Source organism: Haliotis cracherodii, unplaced genomic scaffold (assembly GCF_022045235.1).
Source record: "Haliotis cracherodii isolate W230 unplaced genomic scaffold, xgHalCrac1.p SCAF_9, whole genome shotgun sequence".
NCBI lineage: Eukaryota > Metazoa > Mollusca > Gastropoda > Lepetellida > Haliotidae > Haliotis > Haliotis cracherodii.
The window spans coordinates 51,604,558-51,627,538 of NW_027266343.1; the positions used below are offsets into that span (position 1 = coordinate 51,604,558).

At 44.3% G+C, this 22,981-nt stretch overlaps 1 protein-coding gene across 1 annotated transcript in view; it reads right to left on the bottom strand.

Annotated features, from left to right (window-relative positions):
• The window catches only part of LOC139452254 (telomerase protein component 1-like), a 68,386-nt gene that overhangs the window by 22,616 nt on the left and 22,789 nt on the right, over positions 1–22,981 (bottom strand). Inside the window, exons 27-41 of the mRNA XM_071233651.1 lie at positions 16,053–16,145; positions 14,178–14,310; positions 13,414–13,591; positions 12,467–12,576; positions 12,188–12,273; positions 8,977–9,091; positions 8,624–8,732; positions 7,477–7,636; positions 6,851–6,946; positions 6,100–6,224; positions 5,564–5,713; positions 3,138–3,243; positions 2,583–2,702; positions 1,160–1,258; positions 57–204 (exon numbers count right to left, since the gene is read on the bottom strand). Of these exons, the coding sequence (XP_071089752.1) occupies positions 57–204; positions 1,160–1,258; positions 2,583–2,702; positions 3,138–3,243; positions 5,564–5,713; positions 6,100–6,224; positions 6,851–6,946; positions 7,477–7,636; positions 8,624–8,732; positions 8,977–9,091; positions 12,188–12,273; positions 12,467–12,576; positions 13,414–13,591; positions 14,178–14,310; positions 16,053–16,145 (1,828 nt within the window). The remainder of the gene's footprint in view (positions 1–56; positions 205–1,159; positions 1,259–2,582; positions 2,703–3,137; positions 3,244–5,563; positions 5,714–6,099; positions 6,225–6,850; positions 6,947–7,476; positions 7,637–8,623; positions 8,733–8,976; positions 9,092–12,187; positions 12,274–12,466; positions 12,577–13,413; positions 13,592–14,177; positions 14,311–16,052; positions 16,146–22,981) is intronic.

Here is a 22,981-nt window from a genome sequence, read left to right on the forward strand (position 1 = left end):
TGCCCTTCATTTCTGCCTTCAGTTAACCTAATTAACGGAAGTAAACAGTTCCCCACCTGTGTTGACATCAAAGACGCGAACATGGCCCTCATGGTATCCCGCGGCAACCAGATCTCCTCCAGGAGAGAGTGCTACAGAAGTGACCGGTCCGTTCTTCTCTGACCCCAGGCAGTGTAGTGGAACTCCCAGATGCCCAGACCATACCTGGAGGTCAAAGGAGGTCAAGATATTCATATCACATACCTAACATATACATACACAGATTTATCTACAAAGTGCCCCTGCCCGGCAAATTAGGGGAAAATTGTTATTTTATTAAAAAGTGGGATTTGTTTACAGTTCTTATTTTTTTAAATTCGGAGGCTTTTTAACATTGCATTTTAACATTGTTTTCAATGCAGTCAAGTAAAACTAAGCATCACAGCTCCATACTGTTTATTGGTCCTGTTATCAGTGAACTAGAAGTCACCTCTGCATGGCTATGGCTATGACATCAGTTATAACTTTAATACCACGAATTGGGGATTTACACTGCTGTAAACTTGGGGCCGATTACTGGTCTCTGAGCAGGTGTAGATAAGTCCCGGACACAGCAGTGCAAGCTGAATAACATGGGGATCAACGGTCACAGTGCCTCTGGCCATTACCTGGCCATTTGGGGACCATTCATCTAGCAATTGATAAAATAAACTGTTGTTTGTGGTTCTTCCACCTCAGTGAGCATATTTCAGCTCCACACAGCAGCAGCAAACTAACACAAGCCTATTAGTCCAAGACTAGTTCATTTCAGGAACAGCTAGTGACATTTCATTGCGGCCTGTTTTACCAGAAAGCAGATGGCGTCTCTGTAGCAGACAATTTTTGTGGACCAGTGAAATATAAGTTTCTAACCCTGAGCTGCCTGTAAATAATGGAGTCTGGGCTAGACAGACCAGTGGATGATATAATGAGCACTGCCAAACACCATGAGGGTACAATGACACACAGTAACCAAAGTCCCAGTGTTTGGGACCTATTCTAACCTGGGTCTCCACAGGGAAATATATAAACTGAAGCAGGAATCTATGAAGTGTGGCAAACTGACATAAAATCTTATAATGAATGTACTGAGGCAACAAACTATAAAGTTGATGAAAACTGCAAATATTTCAAAACTGACCTTAATCTTGTGGTCATCACTGACAGTGACCAGTTCCTTCCCTGTAGGGGTGAAGGTCAGTTTGTTGATAGGCAGGGAATGACCACAGATGTTTCCGACCTGGAACAAAACAAATATTATGTTACATGAATCAGCATCAATGTCAAACTCATTTCAAGATACCCTTAATGGGCAACTGTCAAACTCCTAAGTATTTCAATAACACTTACAGCTAGCTGTTAGCACAAAATACAACAAGTAAATTTGAAGGAGGTACCCTCACTTTCTTAGGTTAACAATACAGTACCAAAGGTCATCAAAACACTGTCCAAAATCATATATAATCTGTCAAATTTGGAACATAAATCTGTTTCTTCATAAACTGCAATGTTTCAATTATCTAAAACAATGTGACTGATAATAGAACTGACAGAATATGTACATGTACATATATACATATATATATCCCCAAGAACAAGCATGAAATACACAAAATCCTCCGCCAATACTGCCTTTTTTGATCTAAGTCAAAGTCGTTGCCATGGAAACTTGAAAAATACTTTTTTCAAAAAACCCAAACTATCAAAAGGCACCAGTTCACCACTAGACCTATCTATGTGCCAAGTTTGGTTAAGATATCTCTCATTGTTTTTGAGTTCTGCTCCAGAAACGAAACATGACGGACGACGGACGGACAACACCCATTCCATATGCTGTGTATGTTATGAATTTGTACGCTTTCCTATATATAACGCCTCAAATGCACTTAAACCTTGACAGATTATCGTTACCCCAGTTACTGGATCAGTGTCCACTCGACTTTCATTCTCATCTCTATAGGCAGAGTACAACCAAAGCTGCCTGTGAGGCGCTAGAAGACTAACATTCACGATGACGAAGAAACTCTCAGGAGTCAAGCTGAGTCATCCATCCAACTATTCTCATCAACCACATTGCTTATCTTCACCTGGACCCACTTGCACAAAGCGATCTTAGCGCTAAGACTATTGTAAGCCTATGTTAAAGTATGGGAGTTACGATCATCTTAGCGCTAAGATCGCTTTGTGCAAGTGGGTCCTGATTGTGACCTGTGTGCTGTACACAGGACCATAGTGCAATTGTACAAAACAACCTTAGCGTTATGACTGTTGTAAGTCTATGTTAAGGTATGCAAGTTACCATCATCTTAGCGCTAAGATCGCTTTGTGCAAGTGGGCCCTGATTGTGACCTTTGTGCTATACACAGGACCATAGTGCAATTGTACAAAACAACCTTAGCGTTACGACTGTTGTAAGTCTATGTTAAGGTATGGGAGTTACGGTCACCTTAGCACTAAGATCAATTTGTACAACGGCACCCATGTGTCCATATTTATTTACACAAGGTTATCAAAATATCTTTTGTAAACAATATGTGAGTCTGTCCACAAAATATTCAACGTACTTGTGAGCCATTTGTCGCAGACCAGATCTTAACACCGCCATCCAGGGCTGCTGAGGCAATGTGTCGGCCGGAGGGAGAGTAGGCCACGTCCCGCACTGATGAACTATGACCTCGCAGCACCTGCAACATTCCACAGATGTAAACTACTGGAAACCCACAGGATCTTAGAGAACAAGGGAACTGAGGTGTATTAAAATTTAATAACATCATGAATTTGTATAGCACACTTTCCAGTTTATGACTGCTCTAAAGCACTTAGACCATGCTAGAACTGATTAAAGGCTTGCTTGAAGAGACATGGGTTTAGTGTCTTTCAAAAAATATCTGATTCTCTGATTTCCAGCAGCAGATTAAAGTTCCTAATTCTGTTATTGGTGCATACAAGAACTCTTCAACACCATAACATTAGTTATAAATATATCAGCATGAATTGAGAAATGTCTGTTCCAATTTCAGAAATTTTACTGAAATTTGCTGCAGACTTGGGGCTGAATATCGACCTCTGAGCAGACCTACATAAATCCTTGGACCTCAGGTATATACACAAGTACTTACAGCCTTCCTCTTTTTATGGAAGACATCAAAGATCTTGAGAGTGGAGTCCCAGCCCCCAGCAACAATCAGCTGACCCTCGGGATGGAAGTCCACACAGTTGACGGGGCTGTGGATATAAGTTACAAAGTTGTACAGCCGTCATTGAGCCACCAGAGATTATTGGAGGTGCTTTGTGTTTTCTGTGCCATTTATTCTGCAGTGAGTGAGAGAGTATGGGCTAATGCCACTTTCAGCAATATTCTGACAATATAACGGCCCGGAAAATCAGAAATGAACTTCACATATTGTAACCATGTGAGGAATTGAACCAGGACCTGCAGCATGACAATCAAATACTTTAACCACATGGCCACTCTCATTGCTTGTTCAAAAGTGAACAAGGGGGCACGGGTGGCCAAGTCGTCTAAGGCGCCACGATTCGTTGTGCAGTTTTGCGTCCCTTGGGCACACCAGAAACCTTTGATTGTGGGTTCGAATCCTGGTTCGCCCCGATTATGTTTCTAGGTTTGTCAGCACCATACCCGTGCTCGTGGGTTTCACCGAAGTGGTAAACGTCTAAGACCTGCATCACTTCGGGCTTTCCTCCCGCATTATGCTGACATGCCGTGATATAACGGGAATACTGTTCAAAGCGGCGTTAAACCCAACTCACTCACTCAAAAGTGAACAAGCATGAAATACTCATATCCCCAACCAAAATGACATGTCCAGTGCCATGCAAGGCATTAGCCCTCCGGAAACGAACAACTGCCATTTTCAGTCTAAGTCAAAGTCGTTGCTATGGAAACTCGAAAAATAAATTCGTGAAAAATCCACAACTTTCCAAAGGCATCATGAAAAGTGACGGACGGACGGACGGAAGGTCAGGAGGGACAGCACCCATTCCTTTATCCCCCCCTTCCACTTCATGGTGGGGGATGATAATATACAATTAGTAATCATAGGTCTGTGGTTTAACCTCAAATGGATCAGGGTGAACAGATCCGTGCGAACACCACACTCTACAGGTGCAGGTAGAATGTTTGTTGTTAACAGCCAGAAAAATTATTCACTAAAACTTGAACTCAGACATGGTATTATGACAGAACACATGTCCCCTCGATTTCAATTGTCTGAATTTCAAAAAGTCAGTTTGTGAAAACCAGCTAGAACCCAGGTTTTTACACAATGTGTCAGAATATATCTGGTTAAGTTTCAGTTGACTCCTGGTCTTCAACCGGAAGTAGTTTTGAATTGAATACTCAAATTGATGATAAATCATCATACAGAAAATGAGTGTTTGGTCATATCATCACATTGTAGCTTAAAGTGAAAGGGAAGCCCAAGTTCATGCAGGTCTTTGACAAAAACCACGATAATACACCTAATAAGGGCGATTTAAATTGATCACAGGTTCCTGGAACGCCTAAGGGAGGCAACTGTACAGTCAATTGCAGTGCCTCAGATGAGTGTCCACTGCCCTGTGCATGGGTGTCCCAGTTGTCTAAGGCACTGCAATTTGTTTGGGAGAGTTGTGGCCCTTGGGCACGCCAGAAACCTATGATTGTGGGTTTGAGTGCAGTTTGCCCTGATTATGTTCTGGGTTTGTCATCACTAAAGAGTGGGTTTCACCAAAGAGGTAAATATCTGAGACCTGCATTACTTCGGGATTTCCCTCCACACACTGACACACTGTGACATAACTGAAATCCTGTTAAAAAAGCATTACCGTATTCGACGTAATAAGCACCCTGCTCTAATAAGTGCCCACGACGATATTGGCTAGTATATTGGCTAGTGAACAATCCCAGTTAGCACCCTTCCGATTGATCTAATCATGCAATTTCGAAAACTTTAACACAGGGTATTCCTGAAAGATAGTTACGGGTTTAACGACTGAATCCATACAATCTAGACCATCTATTAGCCATTCGAGAATGTTCTTTTGTTAAGGTTTCACATTTGTAATCGAGAATTTGTCAAAATATGTTTCGAAGGGTAGTCGCCAAGTAGAAATTAGTGCCCTAAAGCATGAGAAAGCTTCCTTCTGATTGGTCATTCCATTGGTCGATCAAAGTTCACGCAAAGTCGGTCTGACGTGACCCGAAATGGGATGTCCTCAGATCTTTATTTAGCGGTAGCAAGAACTAAGATCTGATTTTAATGAGATTGTTTGTCCTCTCTCCGCTTTGTTTGTTTGTTGTTTAATGCCGCACTCAGCAATATTCCAGTTATATGATGGCGGTCTGTAAATAATCAAGTCTGAACCAGACTATCCTGTGATTGACATCATGAGCATCAATCCACACAGTTGGATATGATGACATGCATCAACCAAGTCAGCGAGCCTGACCACCGACCAGGTTGGGCCCTCTTTTGACAAGCATTGTCGCCTTTGTGTGGCAAGCATGAGTTGCTGAAGACCTATTCTACCCTGGATCTCTCACCTGTCTGTGTTCAGGTGGCAGATGATCTCCGTGGAGCCAGTGTTCCACACCTTGATCTGACTGTCCCAGCCCCCAGATGCCACCAGCTTACCAGACTGGTCGGCCGAGCAGGAGTTGACCCGACGCTGGTGACCTTTAAGTACTGCAATTCTGAAATACACATACATTCAGCCTTAGAAATAAACTTAGCGTACACCTTATTTAGTCCTCACATTTTGCAGCTAGTCCTGCTTGAACAAAATGAAAACTGTTAACATAATCTGTCAGTTTTATATAGTTGCAATTTTTAGCAAAAATAAAGCATTGAGAACTGGTTCAGAATAATAGCGCTCAGATGCTACTAGTCAATGAGGACTACCAATATTGGATTTTAATTTGTACTCAGTGCTGCTTAGTGTTCTCCATCTATCGTGCTAGTGTCAATTTTGAAGGCTGTATTGCACTACTGATAAAATGAAATTTAGCATAACTACCATGCAATAAAGCCAGACATGGTTGTCTTCCACAAACAACCTCCACAATCAGCCGTAACCTACCTGTGTCCATCCTCTACATGCCACAGACACAAGCTGTTGTCTAGGGATGCGCTGCACAAGACACCCTTCCCCACGAAACACACGTCGGCAATGGCGTCGGCATGTCCTCGGAATGAGCGGATTTCCTGGGATAAGTAAATGGACATGACTGTCAATCCCTGCAGTTTCATTAATCATGCGATGAGAGACACATACTAAGGTTTACAATGAGTATTCACACAAGCAAATGACTCTGTTTACCTTAACGACCTTGTCATACCAAACAGTTGTTTGTTGTTGTTGTTTTGTTGTTTAACACCGCACTCAGCAATATTCCAGCTATATGACGGCAATCTGTAAATAATCGAATCTTGACCAGACAATCCAGTGATTGATATCATGAGCATCTATCCACGCAATTTGGATTGATGACATGCATCAACCAAGTCAGTGAGTCTGACCACCCGATCCCGTTAGTCGCCTCTTACGACAAGCATTGTCGTCTTTTACGGCAAGAGTGTCAAAGTGTTCGCTCGTCATGCCAAAGACCTGGGTTCAATTCCCGACATGGGTACAATGGAGCCCATTTCTGGTGTCCCCCGCCGTGATATTGCTGGAATATTGCTAAAAGCTGCGTAAAACCATACTAACTCACTCACTAAAACTGTCATCGACATTGACAAAAAAAAAACCAGTTAATATCTAAATAAATAAAAAACAAGTGAACAAATCATCAGTGACCCAGATCTGTTTCCAGGGTAACAAGCCCTACCTTGCCAGTGTCCATGTTGTACAGCCTGACGAGGCAGTCCATGCCGCCTGTAGCGAAGTACTCGCTGTCACTCGACACACTCACACAAGTTGCTGGCTGAAAGGCAAGACAGACAACGGTGTCAAATCTTAAATCTTTTGGCATTAAAAATTGTTTTACAGATTCAACCTTTCCTAAAATAAATGAAACTTGTATGTAAATAAATCTGAAAAGCACATTTTTTTTATTCTGCCAAAGGCAAAATATATTCACCACAGAAAAGAAAGAAATAGCGCAGAAAATGAAAATACATTATTGATACTCAAGAAAGTACTCCTAAATAAGGGGTCAGGAGTATAGCTTCATTATTATTTTTATTTTTTATTTATATATAACCTAATCATTTTTTCTATTATTTTCTTATGGATGATTTTGTAAAATTAATCAGAAAAATATGAAGACAAATGCTATCAATCGGAAAATAAAGCACAATGTTGTCTTCAATGGAGAAAATAAAGCAATATGATGTTTTCAGTCAAAGGCATGCTCATTTTAGACCACAACATTAAAGGTATTTTATTAAAATTTTCATATTGAAATTCAAAATTCTATCGTAAATCCTGTGTGTGCCGTGCATGATTACTGACCTGTGGGAGGTTGCTGATGTTGAGGTAGCAGGGGTCGGTCTGTGACGGCTTGTTCCTCCAATCCATGTAGCTGTTCTCCTCCGTCAGGGCCTTGGCATCAGCACACACCTCCGACGTGTCGGGTTCATTCACTGCCTGCTGCCAGGTCAAGGCTGGATGACTGCATGGAGGAACATACATTATCCCTTAAACATTGTTGTATCATGGCGTCATATCCAGAGATTCAAATATGCACTCGCAACGTGATGGCGTCGTAAATAACCTGATGTTATTTTTGAGAGGGAAGTGTCAGAGTTGTTAGCCATAGATGTAGCTGGGCAACGTAGTTAAACAAATTGGACAAGCGATCATATTAAAACGTGCGAGAGATGACAATCGGTATTGGGAGAAAAGGTACAGATAATTGACATGAAAATTGTGAGAGTATCCGGGAAATACCAAATGCAACCCCCCTGAACATAAAATGGACTTGTCCGACATTGCTGCAGGTAAATGTTTTTAAATATTTAAAATCTCATAAAATATGAGTAGAAGCAGATCTAATGACACAAAAACCAGTCAGTGTTAGGTATTTGCAAAACATGAATTCCAAAAATGAAATGAAAGCAGGGCCAACTGCTAGAGACTAGAGAGAGACGATCCACTCTCACATAGAGATGATTTCACATTTAAGACTCAGCTTGACAGCTGTCTACTATTTGGATGTTTATTTACTGAGTATCCCGAAAAAAAAATGACAGCTGACTAAACACCCCAAATTTGACAGAATACTGAAGCAAAACCCCATTTCACCTCACTTCCCTGCTTCGCCCCGATTATGTTTCTAGGTTTGTCAGCACGAATGGCCCAGTCGTTGCTCTGCAGAGTTGCGTCCCTTGGGCATGCCAGAAACCAATGATTGGGGTTCGAATCCTGGTTCACCCCGATTATGTTTCTAGGTTTGTCAGCACCACCCATGCTCGTGGGTTTTACCGAAGTGGTAAAAGTCTGAGACCTGCATCACTTCGGGCTTTCCTCCCAGATTAAGCTGACACGCCTTGATATAACTGGAATAATGTTAAAAGCGGCTTTAAACCCAACTCACTCACTCACTCACCTTACTTCATAGTTACCACCTAAAAAGGATTGACAGTGTAGAAATAGCTACCAGGCCAGAATGTGTAGATTGCGTGACACGAACGAGGCATACTGCTGCACCCTGGGCACAGCCTGGAAGCGGATGTGCTCTCTCTCCAAGGCCTTGTTGTTTGTGGGCACTGAAAAACACAGACATCTCTGTGCAAATATTTCTTAAATATCTCTATACGTCATACTGCTACAAACACAGATGCAGTTTAATAAATCAACCTCTCTAGATTGTAACACTGAAGAATAAACTTGAATAGTCTTCTTACAAAGCATAGTGATGCAGTTTGACTGTAGCAATACCTCCTGTGGAAGCCATGTTTGGATGATAAATGATTAATTTAAAATTGAACCAGGATACAGTAAAAAGGTCACCTTTTGCGACAAAGTCCTCCATCAGCTGGGCAGCTAGGCCTAGTTTACATTTAGCATTGATGAAGTGAAGGTCACACAGGATTAGCTTCAGATCAGTGAAGCACCCACTCGCAGCCTGAAAATAGGAGAAATATGCTCGGACATGAAGGTCAAAGATTACTCTTTTGTCAAACATTAAACCAAACACAAAATCTAACATGCTGCATGATAAACAAGCATGAAATACTCATATCCCCCGCCAATATAACATGTTCGGTTGCTATGGAAATGTGAAAAACATTTTTTTCCAAAATCACAAACTATCAAAAGGTACCAGTTTACCACTAGACCTATCCATGTGGCAAGTTTGGTGAAGAAATACTGTACGGTTTTCAAGATCTGATCCAGAAAAGAGCACTACGGCCATATTCAGTCTAAGTCCAAGTCGTTGCCATGGAAATGCGAAAAAATAAATTTTTTAAAATCCCAAACTATCAAAAGGCACCAGTTTAAAAATAGACATATCTATGGGGTTGAAAATGAAACATGACGGACGAACGGAAGGACAAAAAAAACCTGGAAAGATAGAAGGATGGACAGACAGCATCCATTCGTATATTCCCCTTCCACTTCATGGTGGGCGATAATTACACAACAATAGATCTTGTAGTGGCCATGTATCATATTTTCAAAATGGCTGCCATGACATCCATGTTTACAATCGGAATTTTGGGAGCATCTTCTTTTAGGGACACTGTTGCTGAATCTCCCATGAAAGCTTTTAATAAACCAGTTTTATATGAAATGTCAAAAATGCGACAAAACTAGATTGACATGGGTTTGTGAAAGTTAAAGGGGCACTGATCTAAAGCAATTCCCCAGGACTGGTTGTTGCCTTTGTTATTGTTTTTTCCCGTGATTCCCCGGATGATATAGCAGAAACCTAGACTAGTTCGCGACCTGTGCTGCGCCATTCGTAAGCGCATTAGTCACTTTTACGGGTAGCGATAAGTGCGTATGGTCACATTGATCAACAAAATGAAATACAGTTTTCGAGATAATAAGGAAATGTTGGTATCTTTGTGGGTAGCATCGGTAATGGTGACGAAGTTTTGATAGGTCACTTGCTTGGTAATTGTGTGATTTTCGTTTACACAATTTTGACTTGCGACACAAAGTAAATATTTCTCCTGAGCATTCCTTATTTAATAATTGTTTATATTTTTACAGTCAAAATATGCAAAATTTTCACTTAGGAAATTTATTAAATGCCTGAATATTCAGTTATTTTACAAATTGACTGAAAAATATGTCCATCTGTATTATTATGACAACGAATTCCAAACATTTTTATGTTTAATATCATCACCAAGAGACTGAAAATGTTACGATGAAAAGTACATTTCTATATTGTTTGGCTTCTAATTCTACATAATAATCTATTGTGATGTTTTTAGGCCCTTTTGATCGTCTTAATCAATTTTGGTCAATCTGTTAAAGAAATGGACAGATTTTTCAGTCAAAACAACTGAAATATTTACACACTTTATAAATTGCCTGAGAGAATCACATTTTACAAATTGACTGTAATATACAAAGGAAATGACTTGTGAAAACAACGTCTATCGCGCATCGAAGAATTTCCCAACCAAGACTAGAGGAACAAGAATGAATCTGTCCAATGCCACTGCAAATGAAGGAAAACAAAATGCGAATATCATAATCACAACCTACAAAATTTATGTGTATAATTTTAGGCAGCTTCCTTGTTCAAGGAATGTATCCGTGAATATCCACACAAAGGAACATTATCCCAAACGTCTGCAGCTGTACAAAGAAACTTATTCGATGTCACGTGTCTCTGTAACAATCAAATATTTTAAAATATATATATCGTTTCGGGATATTTCTCAACTGATCACTTAGATTGTTTTAGGTGTTTCACATAGGTGTCAAGTCTCAAAGGTCAGCTGAGAAAGCCCACCGGACAACTATTTTCATAACGTCCACGGTTCCTAAAGAAATCCACTGATTTAGATAACAATGAGCAATAAATCAACCTATTATCGGTTCACCCTTTGAACAAAGTATGTTGTTTTTACAACAGCACTCCACACAAGGATATGAGTGTATTCCCTTTGTTTAAGTAAACCTAGACATATCCATCGTGCAAGATAACAGTGATTAATCAATCGATGTATTTTCTGTTAATCTTTTGATGACTACGAACGATCCGCTGATTTACAAAAAAAGTAAACCAACTGATCATTCATCTGTTGCTGGGCTGCCACGTGCATATTACATAACACAAATTTCACCTTACTTCAAACCTGGATTTAGATTGAATAATTACCCCAGACACAATAAATGCCAAATGGGAAGCTTCCTCAGGTATTCGGAGTGGTGCTACCACTAATTATACCTGTAATAAATTCATTAACTGAGCATCAAGTGAATACACAAGTGTAGGGTTATACAAGAAAACGTTGATGACAACAAGGGAGTAGTAATCGTATTATCTACACAATCCAAAATCCGAAAATGCTTTCACTGCATTGATACTTTTTTTAAACTATAACAATCAGTGGTATTTCCAAATGACGACAACCGATGAGCTTCTTTTTGTCTGTTTGTTTAGGCTGAAGAAATTAATTAACATGCGCCCTTTGTCGAAATCTTGATAGATCACTGTTAACAAATCAGTGTTCAAAAATGGGTAAAACAAATATTGCCTCCAAGTTTATTTTGCTGTCCTTGCAGACGCTAAGTTGCGTTGTGTATCATCCGGGTACTCACAATAAAAAACAATAACAAAGGCAACAACCAGTCCCGGGGAATTGGTTTAGATCAGTGCCCCTTTAAACTTAAAAGTCTTCATAGCAGGATTCAAAATTATACTATGCTCCAAAATGTCACAAACGTTTTCTACCTAACACATACTTACAGCATATGAACGTTCAGATTGAAACACGTTGTCTGCGTAATGGCAAAAATGATATTTCAATATGGCTGACATGATGACCATGTAAAAATTTCAAATTCTGCAAGCACACTTTAGGGACAACGAAGCCGGAGCCATCCATACCAAGTTTCATCTTAACAGTCCTCGCAGTGTGGGAGGTGAGGCGGGACACTGAAACTGCATGAGCTTATGGACAGACAGACAAAGAGTCATTGGGTAACTTTCAGTCCAGGAGAGATAAAACCCTGAACTCTTTAGTGTAAGACTGACCAGATGGTAGGGCAGCTCACTGAAGGCACGGGTGTGGCCTGTCCATGTTCCTGTCCTCTCTGGGTCGGCCTGGCGGAGGTAGTACCCTGAAACATGGAACGCCGTATGATAGGAACACCAATATATGTTTGAAGACAACAGCATGACCATCAACCTAAATCACTGTACCGATTAATATATCCCTGTTCATGGAGGGTGTCAAATGACAAAGCCAGTATTTTCATTATAAAGAATAACAAATTTGCTGCAGACAATGATATCCACGGTGGATTCTGTTACCTGCAAGTAGCTTGTGAAGGGTCAGTTCCTTGTCCGCGGCTGCAACTCGCAGATAGCGGTGACGGACAGCGGTCATTATCTCCGCATGGGCCAATGACAGACAGGTGCTCCTGGAAACATCAGGTTGCCATGGATATTAGAAGACAAAAACAAAGTCAACACACAACCATGGTGACTTTGAATAAGCAGCTTGGAGTGATGTCCCCCTGAATATGAGAAGTCAGATCGCCATTTGGCCACAATGTTTTATTTTGTGTTATTTCAGATTGTGCAGTGGTGTTAAGATTCATTCTACAAGGACTTTGAAAAAATATCTCTTCTGACTGTCAATTAGAGGTTTTCAATTACAACTAATAACAACCTCTGATTGAAACAGTTTATTTGTTGGCTGCATAACCATAGATGATTATTATCATAGGAAAGTGCTTCATTCCTGTCACGTTAAATGTTGTCACAGAGATGATCAACATGGATTGTAGAGCTAGAGACCTACATATTTGATTTGCATGTTGGCATCAATACAATGCTCTTATGTTTGAGTTGCACATACAACATGTGACAGTAATATTATCGCCAGATGTCACAACACATCAATATTGCCAAACTTTAGAATACAAACAGATACCCAGACCTCTTTCAACCAATAACATTCCAGGCCCACCATATTAAAGTGAGTGAGAAAGGTTTTATCTTGTTTTTTTAGCAATATTCCAGAAATACCATGGAGGGCGACACCAGAAATGGGCTTCACATATTGTACTCACAGGGGGAATTGAACCTGGGTCTTTGGTATGATGAGGGAACGCCTAACAACTGGGCTACCCTACCACCCCTACCATACTAAGCATCATTAAAATAAACAAACTTATGTATGTATTGGGGCAAAAACAATACAAATAGCAAACACCAAGAAAACCCATAAATGAATAATGTCCGGAGTGTCTTACCATGCTCCGCTTGGGTTGAGGAAAGTCTGGATCGAGCGGCAGAGGTAAGAGAAGGACGCTGGGGGCATGAGGTCCTCGAAGTCGACCTCAATGTTCATAAAGTCATTGATGTCAAACTTGCCACTTCCTAGAATGTTCCACCATGTGAGCAGTTCTCGAAGATCCTCCGCTGGTAGCCCTGAAAATGGAGGAAACACTGCACTGATTTGTCACATCCTGAAAATTTCAGCCATTAAGCCATCAGGCTGTCAATTAATATGGGACAGCTGACGGTTGACTACAGAACAAAACATCTTTCACTTACTCACTCACTCCTGTATGGAGTGGGAATGAACAGGTGATGAAAGGACACCTCATGGCGAGTTTAAGTTCAAGATCATGTTAATTCTTAATCAAAACAAGCATGAAATTCTCATATCCCCTGCCAATATGACATGTCTGGATGTGTGCAAGGCAAAAAATATTGCACGTTTTTTTAAGATCTGCTCCAGAATGGAGCACTACTGCTATTTGTAGTCAAAATCAAACTCGTTGCCATGGAAACTCGAAAAATAAATTTTTCAATAATCCCAAAAATATTAAAAAGCACCAGTTCACCACTAGACCTATCTATGTGCCAAGTTTGGTTAAGATTTCTCTCATGTTTTCTTAGTTTTTGCTCCAAAACAAAACGTGATTGACAGACGGACGGAAGGAAGGATGGATGGATAGCTATATCCCTTCCACTTTTGTGTGGGGGATAAATAACCAGTTCAAGTTCGTACCATCTCTAGCGCAGACCAGCAGAGAGAGGGCTGTGGCCACTACACTCTGGCCATGGTCAGTCTCCAGTCTACCCAGCACTTCCTGCAGCAACTGGGGCGTTGTGTGGGGCAGCGACTTCAACTTGGTGGATATCTGGAGGAAACAGCAAACTCAGTTATCTCCAAAATATACAATAAGACCAATTATTGTTATTGATATCATTATTATTAACGTGATCATTTTGGGGTACGGAAAGAAAAAAGTGAAAGGATGCAATTTTTCTGGTGTGCCATATGTCATCTGCACATCAGTACCCTGCAGTTCTAGATCTTTGACATACTTCATATTGATCATGGTTAGACACATCCTCCCGAGGCAAGAGAGTTAACTGACTATAAAAGTCCAGTTTCCACCCTTGCCGAACTAGGCTGTTATTATGGAGTCTATGCATAGTCCAATCAAAATCATGCAATGAAATCGAAATCCGGTTCGTAAACTGTCATGCATGTGCACCGCCAATTCGTGGTCAACAGATATTTTCCAAATTTTTTCAAGTTTTTAATCAAGGTGCTCATGTGTTCTGATGCACTTTGCGATGTCAGATCCGTTTTATCACAATAGAGATGTTGAATATCGATCAGATCGTCTTGACTGGGCATGTGATACAAGAGGTTGAATCTGATTGGTCCATAGTCCTGAGAGACATAGAAGGGACATAACTAGTAATAGCCTCTGGTGGCGCTACGATCAAGCCCAGGCCTTCCAGCCTAGTTTGGCAAGGGTGGAAACTTGACTTTTAAAGTCAGTTAACTCACTTGCCTCGGGAAGATGAGATAAACACTACCACTGGTCCTTAGTCTGAGACCAGTAAAAGTCTAGAGGTATTTTCTTCTAAAATTTAGTCATTTTTCATAACCACTCGTCAGAAATGAACTTTGGCTAGTTGCCACTGCATGACCAATTGCTCATGATTGATATACATAGTTCTCAAACTTGACCAAGGGTCCATTCCACAAAGCGATGGTTGTGCTAAGGTGACCATACCTTACCATTACTTTCGACTGTAATTCATCTTACTATGAAGGCTTTGTGGAACAGACTTTTGGTCAAGTTTGAGAACCATCTAAATCTTTAGTTTTTTAGGTGGACTTTAAAAAACACTAAGATTGGTAAAATCTGTGGAAGTTTTTGTTTTTGGAAATCAACAGATGGGGAGACTATGCATCATTGTAGAAGCATTAAGACCAATTCAGGAAATTGGTAAACAGTGGTAAGTTCCTCTGGGAATTGGTTGGAAATGCTCCAATCAGTCAAAGATGTGTCAACTAGAGAAACTGCCCTCCATTATTTTTTTAAGTGAGTGAGTGAGTGAGTGAGTGAGTGAGTGAGTGAGTGAGTGAGTGAGTTGTGTTTAACGCTGCTTTTAACAGTATTCCAGTTATATCACGGTGTGTCAGCTTAATGTGGGAGGAAATCCCGAAGTTATGCAGGTCTCAGACGTTTTCCACTTCGGTGAAACAAACCAGGTGCTGACAAACCTAGAAACATAATCGGGGTGAACTGGGATTTGAACCCACAATCATAGGTTTCTGGCGTGTCCAGGGGACGCAACTCTGCACAGCAAATCGCGGATATAGCTGAAGACCATAAAATGTTGTACCTCATTAAGTCATACTTCCCAAATTGGTTTACTAATAAGCAACTAAAGCATGCCAGTATATACTGAACAAAAAGTTAGGGATCATGAATGTTTTTTGGGATATTTTTATGAAACTGTGTGCTCAGTCTTCAATACAAAAACATATCCCCAAAATATTCACGATCACCCACCTTCTTGGTTCAGTATAAATAAATAAATCTTGGGTATCGCAATGTGTGAAATGAATCTGTGTTACCTTCTCGAAGACTCCAAAGACTCGGAGTTCCTCACAGGCCAGTTTGAGGTAGAGGGGACTAGTGGCCTCCTTCTTGGATGTAATGAGCTTCAGCTGGAACAACATCGCATCACATTACCACCATCACTACCACCAGACTGACAAATAAGCATTCACTTAAATCAGTGTGCGAGTCAAAATGTTTGCCGCTAAAATGTGTTCCAAAAATCAAGGAATCATGTCAGTGTATTTTTTGTGGTACTAGTGTATTTTTACAAACCTGTAGAGGTTATGAATTCTCTGATGAAATCCTCCTTGGGGCACTTATTGCATTTTCCTGGCTCAAGAAAATCTACATGACATAGTTGTAACCATTTTCCTTAATAAAAATTGTTACCACACAAAAAACTTTGTTTTTGTCTGATATACGTCCACCCTTATGGTGCCTCACCCTCCACGGCGCGTCACGCCAAGGGAAGCAACTCTCACCCAAATCACTTTCCATATGTCTAATGCTGACGGAATGTGGGGAGGCGGGTGGCCGTGCCCCAAGGAGGATTTCATCAGAGAATTCATAACCTCTACAGGTTTGTAAAATTCTCTTTCAGATTAAATCCTCCTTGGGGCACTTATTGCATCAAGATAGACTCCTAAAGATAATCTAGGAAGTGGCATCCGTCAGCAACAAGCGTGCATAAATACATCGTATTTTGATTATTTCAATGAATAAACAAGAGTTCAATAAATGGAACCAACCTTATCGTGAGGCACCACCGTCGAAAGGCGGGGGCTGGAGACAGGGCGTTATCGACCATACACCATGAAAAGAGCCATTCTTTGTGGCTTATCATATCGAGAACTCGAGACACACACACCCCCCACCCCCCACACTTTTTTTGAACAAGTGATATTGGGGCACAGATCACGAGAGCCTATAAACCCGCACAGAGCTAGGCCAGAGGGTCCCCGTAATCGAAGGAGTGCATGTGCAAATACGATGATTATCGAGTGGTAATGGCTGGTATTGTATCGACCGTAGAAGATAAAATCCGGACCGTTACTGAGCAGTGTTATAACCGGTCCGGGCGGTCTAAAATCTCGAAGGCTCAATCGGCTAGAGATGTAGAACTTTGCCCAGTTCGGAGAACTGACTGACCAAACCGAGCACGCTCGCTTGAGTGTTTGTCGAGTTGGTAATGTTTGATGAACGTGCTCGGCTGGCTCCAAATAGCCGCGGAGCAGATCTCCTCAATGGGCAGAGCCGCGGCATACGCTTGTGTCGTAGCCACTGCTCTAACCGAATGAGCCTTCAACTTGGTAGGGGGGTCCCTGCCTTGAAGTGTGTACGCCGTACATATAGTAGAGACTATCCACCTGGAGATTGTTTGTTTGCTCGCAGGTGAGCCAGCCTTCCTACCGCCATAACAGCAAAATAGTTGATTATCCTTACGGATACCCTTAGTTCTGCTGATATAGGACTTAAGGGTCCTGCGGACATCCAAGACATGAGCATGTCTTGTAGTGGTCCCCGACGAAGAAGGCTGTGAAAGAGCAGGTAGCTCAATAGGAGCCGTCACGTGGAAGGCGTGTGCGACCTTAGGACGGTAAGAGTCCGGCAGGCGAATACTGACCCTGTCCCGGTGAAAGACAGTTAGTTCGGGATCGGCTGACATTGCGTGAATGTCGCCTACCCGTCTGCCGGACGTTACCGCCACAAGGAACGCCGTCTTCCAGCTCAACAGCTGAAGAGAGAGAGACGACAGATCCCGAAAGGAAGGACCGGACAGCCAATCAAGAACGATTGACAATTCCCAAGGGGGACTGATCCGCCGGACAGGCGGTCGGATCCTGTCCACACCTGCTAAAAAACGCTGCACTAATGGGTGCGCACCCAAAAGTGCCCCGTCGACGGGGACGTGAAAGGCAGCGATAGCTGTAGAGTACCCCCGGACTGTCGATGCGGCCAGGCCGACATCTAGTCGCGACTGGAGGAACTCAAGTACGACTACGAGATCTGCAGAAAAGGGATCTGCAATCCCTCTATCGACACACCAGCGCGCATAGCAGGCCCATCTATCCTCGTACTGAACGTTTGTCGAATCCCTCCGCGAAGCCAGTATTGTGTCTGCAACTCGTGCAGGAATACCGCTCTCCTGGAGGCGATTCCGGACAGTGGCCAAGCCACCCACTGAATCCTGGGATTCGGGTGGAGGGCCTCGTTCTGGGATAGGAGGTCCGGTCGTAAAGGTAATAGAACAGGAGCACAAGTAGTCGCGCAGGCTGAGTGGCTAGCTGAGACAGGACCTTGGAAATCAGAGGTACTGGGGGGAATGCCCACAGAATTCTGTCCGTCCAATCTAGCTGGAAGGCGTCCGGTGCCACCGACCTCGGGTCGGGGACTCGGGAGCAGAACGTTGGTGTCTGGTGATTCACCCCAGACGCAAACAGATCCACCTGGAACGACCCGTATAACTGGGAGATAATCCCGAATATCCCCGGGTCGAGCCTCCACTCGTGAGGAGCGAGGATCCGGCGAGACAGAGCGTCCGCACGGACGTTGTCTACCCCCGGGAGATAAACAGGTAGCACCCTGATAACGTGTGAGTCGCACCATAGGAGGAACTGCCACGTCTCTTGGAGAAGCGACGGAGACACCGTTACCCCCTGCTTCCGGATGTAAGTCATCGCCGTTTGGTTGTCCATCTCTAGACGCACCACTTGGCCACGAAGCAGATCCAGGAAGCGTTGGAACACCAACCTGACCGCTCTCAGTTCTAGCACATTGATATGCAGTTTGATCTCCTGCTGGGACCATAGTCCCGAGGCAGTGTGATCGTTCAGAACGCCTCCCCAGCCGGAGAGTGACGCGTCTGTTTGAACTGTGAGAGACGGCACGGGAGTGTCGAGGGGGAGCCCCCGGGACAGATTCCCGACCTCGGTCCACCACTGAAGGTGTGCATTGAGCCACTGCGGAGTCTCGAGAACAGTCTCGAGATCTTCCGAGTTCACCCAAAGTCGACGGAGCGCTTGTTGAATGGGTCTCATTCTCAAGCGCGCCCGCCAAACCACATCCACTGTCGCCGCCATGTTGCCCAGTAACTGGAGCCATGTACGAGCAGTGTGACTGGCGGACAGAAGGAACTGGGAAGTAACACTTCTGACCTTGGTAATGCGATCTTGTGACAGAGATACAATTCCGCTCACCGTGTTGAAATTCGCCCCTAGGAAGACTAGATTCTGAGTAGGGCTCAGATCTGACTTCTTGAGATTGACTATCCACCCTAGAGTGATCAGAATATCTATCACTTGTTGTGTAGCTATCTGACTCAGGGATTGCGATAGAGCTCTTAGTAACCAGTCGTCGAGGTACGGATGGCAGAACCGACCTTTTGACCTGGCCACTTGGGCGGGAATCAACATCAGCTTGGTGAACACCCTCGGGGCCGTAGCGATCCCGAATGGTAGAACCCTGAACTGATAACACCTCCCGTCGAAAGAAAACCTGAGGTATTTCTTGAACTCGGGGTGTATGGGTACGTGGAGATAGGCGTCTTTTAGGTCTATTGACGTTAGCCATTTTCCGGTCTCGACAGCTGAGATCACCGAGCGCAGTGTCTCCATCCTGAAGGACGGTACCTCTATAAGTTTGTTCAGCCTTCTCAGATTGAGAATAGGCCTGAACCCTCCGTCTTTTTCGGTGACTAGGAAATATGTCGAGTAGAAGCCCTCGCTTTCCTGTCCCACGGGAACCGGTTCGATCGCAGCCTTCATAAGAAGTGCGTCGACCTCGGCACGGAGGAATTCCGCCCTCTCTAGGGTAGCAGGCACCGGAGTGTGCTTTATCCCGGAGAAGGGGGGCGGATGGTGTTTCCACCGAGGCAAATGGCCATCCCTTAGAGTGGACAGGGTCCAGGGATTGGATGTGACTGTCTCCCATTCCTGCAGGAATAGAGCCAGTCGGCCGCCTACGGGGACATCCGGCTTGAGGCAGTGGACCCCGGCTGTCGGCAGTTCGATAACATGCGACCGTGGGTCCGCCCGGGGCTCTTCGGGCGCTAATGGGAACCCGATGGGTTCCCGGCCCCGCGAAAAGGCTGCTGGCCTCGACCAGCTGCCCTGCCCCGGCCCCTGCCTCTCTTGCTCCTCCCGGCGCCCTTACCTGAAGGAAGCGGCTGCTTCCAAGCAGGTGCAGACTTCTGACCCGGCGCATCAGCGTAGGAGGAAGCAAGTGGAGAGGTCCGCTTACGCGGTTTAACGCATGGTACCTCCAACAAGGCCTTAGAATCCTTGATGGAGGCATACAACTGTGCGGCCTCTCGGACCACCTGCTGAGCCCCAGGGAAGAGGGTGGCACCCATCTTATATGGCAAAGCAAGTAGATCCTGGCGTGTGGAAGCCGAGTATTTGGATACCGACATCCACAGCCTGCGCATGCCCATGACTGCGCACATCATCTGCGAGGCACAGCTACGAATAGCGTCCCTGGCAAGATGACTATGTACCTCCGTCAGTTGCGCGGCCAACTCCGAAGAGTCGGCCGGCCCCTCTCCCGCTAACTCCCTCTGTACGGCCGACAGATAAGCGGAGTGTACGGACACCCGGAGCTGCTGACATGCGTTACGATATTGCTCCTCGAAGCAAACGTAAGCAGCCTTCAGCTCCGTACCGCACGCGGGAAAGGGTGGCAACCGCCGGCCCTGCTTGACCTTAGCCAAGTTGGGGGTCGAAGACCCCCCCAGGGTAACGGAGGTCCAGACGCATTCGTCCACCACCGGTACCTCAAAATCACCATCCTCTGCTAACGGGTACCGCTTAATAAGTTCGGGCAGGTCGAACTTCCTGCGGGCACCCGACAACAGAGGATTGATAACTTCATGCACCAATGAGGACAGAATACGGAGCCGCACCTGGGGCGCCTTGCTCGGAGCAAAAGCGTCCCCCGGAAGGCGGAACTCAGTCGGATCCGACTGGGGCATAGGCGCAGCCACCTGAGGCAGTACCTGGACAATCTTGTCCCGTACATGCCTCAACGAGGAAACGAAGGAAAATGTTCCCGAGGTCTCCGAGTCGTCTCCCCCCTCCTCCATCCACTCCTCCTCTCTCGATTCCGAGCCGAAATTAATCGACTCTTCCCCGAGAGAAGAGGCAGACGAAGTCGGAAGGGGACGCCCGAAGGCCTGGGCCTTCGCATCCCCGGGCTGCACCCGGCCCGAAGCCGAGTCCCGGTCCCGAGGTGCCGGGGGTTCAAGGGAACCCACCTGGCTCTGGGCTAGCAATCCGCTAGAGGAAGCCTCGGCCTCGGAAGAGGCGTCTGGCTCCGCTAGGGAGAACTGTGCGTCGGTAGTGAACGGGCCAGTGCCCGCCACCCCTCCGCTGGGGAGCGACCTCGAGCCGGCGCCGAAGCCCGGTCTGAGATCGTCCCCGAGACCAAGTGGCCTGCCTCGGCCGACGCCGGGCATATCACAAGGTCTCGAAGCCGCGTCCGGCGCCGACAACGGGGAAGGCTCGGTCCGCATCTCCTCTCGGAGCTGAGACTTTACCTCCTCCATCATCGACGCCATCTGCGACCTCAACAAGGCAGAGATGTCTGCCAAAGACGGTGCAGGAGAGGGTGCAGTGATTGCGACGGGGACCCTAGAGCCTTCTCCCCCGGCCCCCGGGGAGGGAGCGGAGGAGACAGTCTCAGCTGCTTTTTTTCCCCTTCTTACTTTTTTAGATGGGGGGGGGGGGCGGTCTTTGCCGATCTAATGTCCACCCCCGCCTTCAATAGACCCTTAAAGTGTAAGAGGTCCACCTTCCTCTTTTTTTGCGCCCGTGGTGTAAATGCAACACAGATCGGGCATGACCCATCGTCATGCCCGTCTTCGGCCAAACACTTTATGCAAGTATCATGCCTGTCTTGGGGGGGAATCGAGGCCGAGCACCCCGTACACAGTTTGAAGGTCTGTAAAAAAGACCGTAATTTTTGAGTTTGGCGGGAAGGGTAATAAAGTGTATCAGTGCGATTGAAAGATCGGAAAGATACGTGCATAAATTGTGCAACTAGAAGCAAAGGCGTAATTTAGAATGCGATTGGTAACGCGATACTAACAGCCAATGTCGTAGTATAATTATAACACCAAAGTGGGCGTGTTACGCGCGAAGGTGTAAAAAACCCGTAAAAAAGGTAAGTGTAATTTAAAAATAAATAACACACCACCTTGGGTTTATTAAAGGAAAAGATTGTAGGCTAAAGCCCGATGATATAACATTAAAAAACCCAAGCCGTTTTTGATGGCCCTGGTGTTACATGTATCATACGTGGCACTACAAAATGGACGCTACTACGGCCTTTGTTTTCAAAGGTATCGTACACGTGTCACATAATTACAACTTTATAACTTCACAATGCGATGTATTACGCCTTTGCATGAAAGAAATGTACCATACATACAGTTTGGTCTGCCATGGTTCTTGTACGAACGATTATCTTGTACTTTGTTTTGTCTTGAAAAAAACAGCACGTCTGTCTTAGTCAGATGACATAAGGAAAGTGATTTGGGTGAGAGTTGCTTCCCTTGGCGTGACGCGCCGTGGAGGGTGAGGCACCATAAGGGTGGACGTATATCAGACAAAAACAAAGTTTTTTGTGTGGTAACAATTTTTATTAAGGAAAATGGTTACAACTATGTCATGTAGATTTTCTTGAGCCAGGAAAATGCAATAAGTGCCCCAAGGAGGATTTAATCTGAAAGAGAATGTGCTTGTTGCTTAGTGCTGCACTCAGCAATATTCCAGCTATATGACGGCGGTATGTACATAATAGAGTCTGGACCAGACAGTCCATTGAGCGAGTCTGACGACCCGATTCCGTTGGTTACCTCTTGCAACAAGCATGGTTGCTGAAGACCAGTTCTAACTCGGATCTCCACAGGGAGTAACGTTAATGGCTACAGGAGATGGGCATGCTT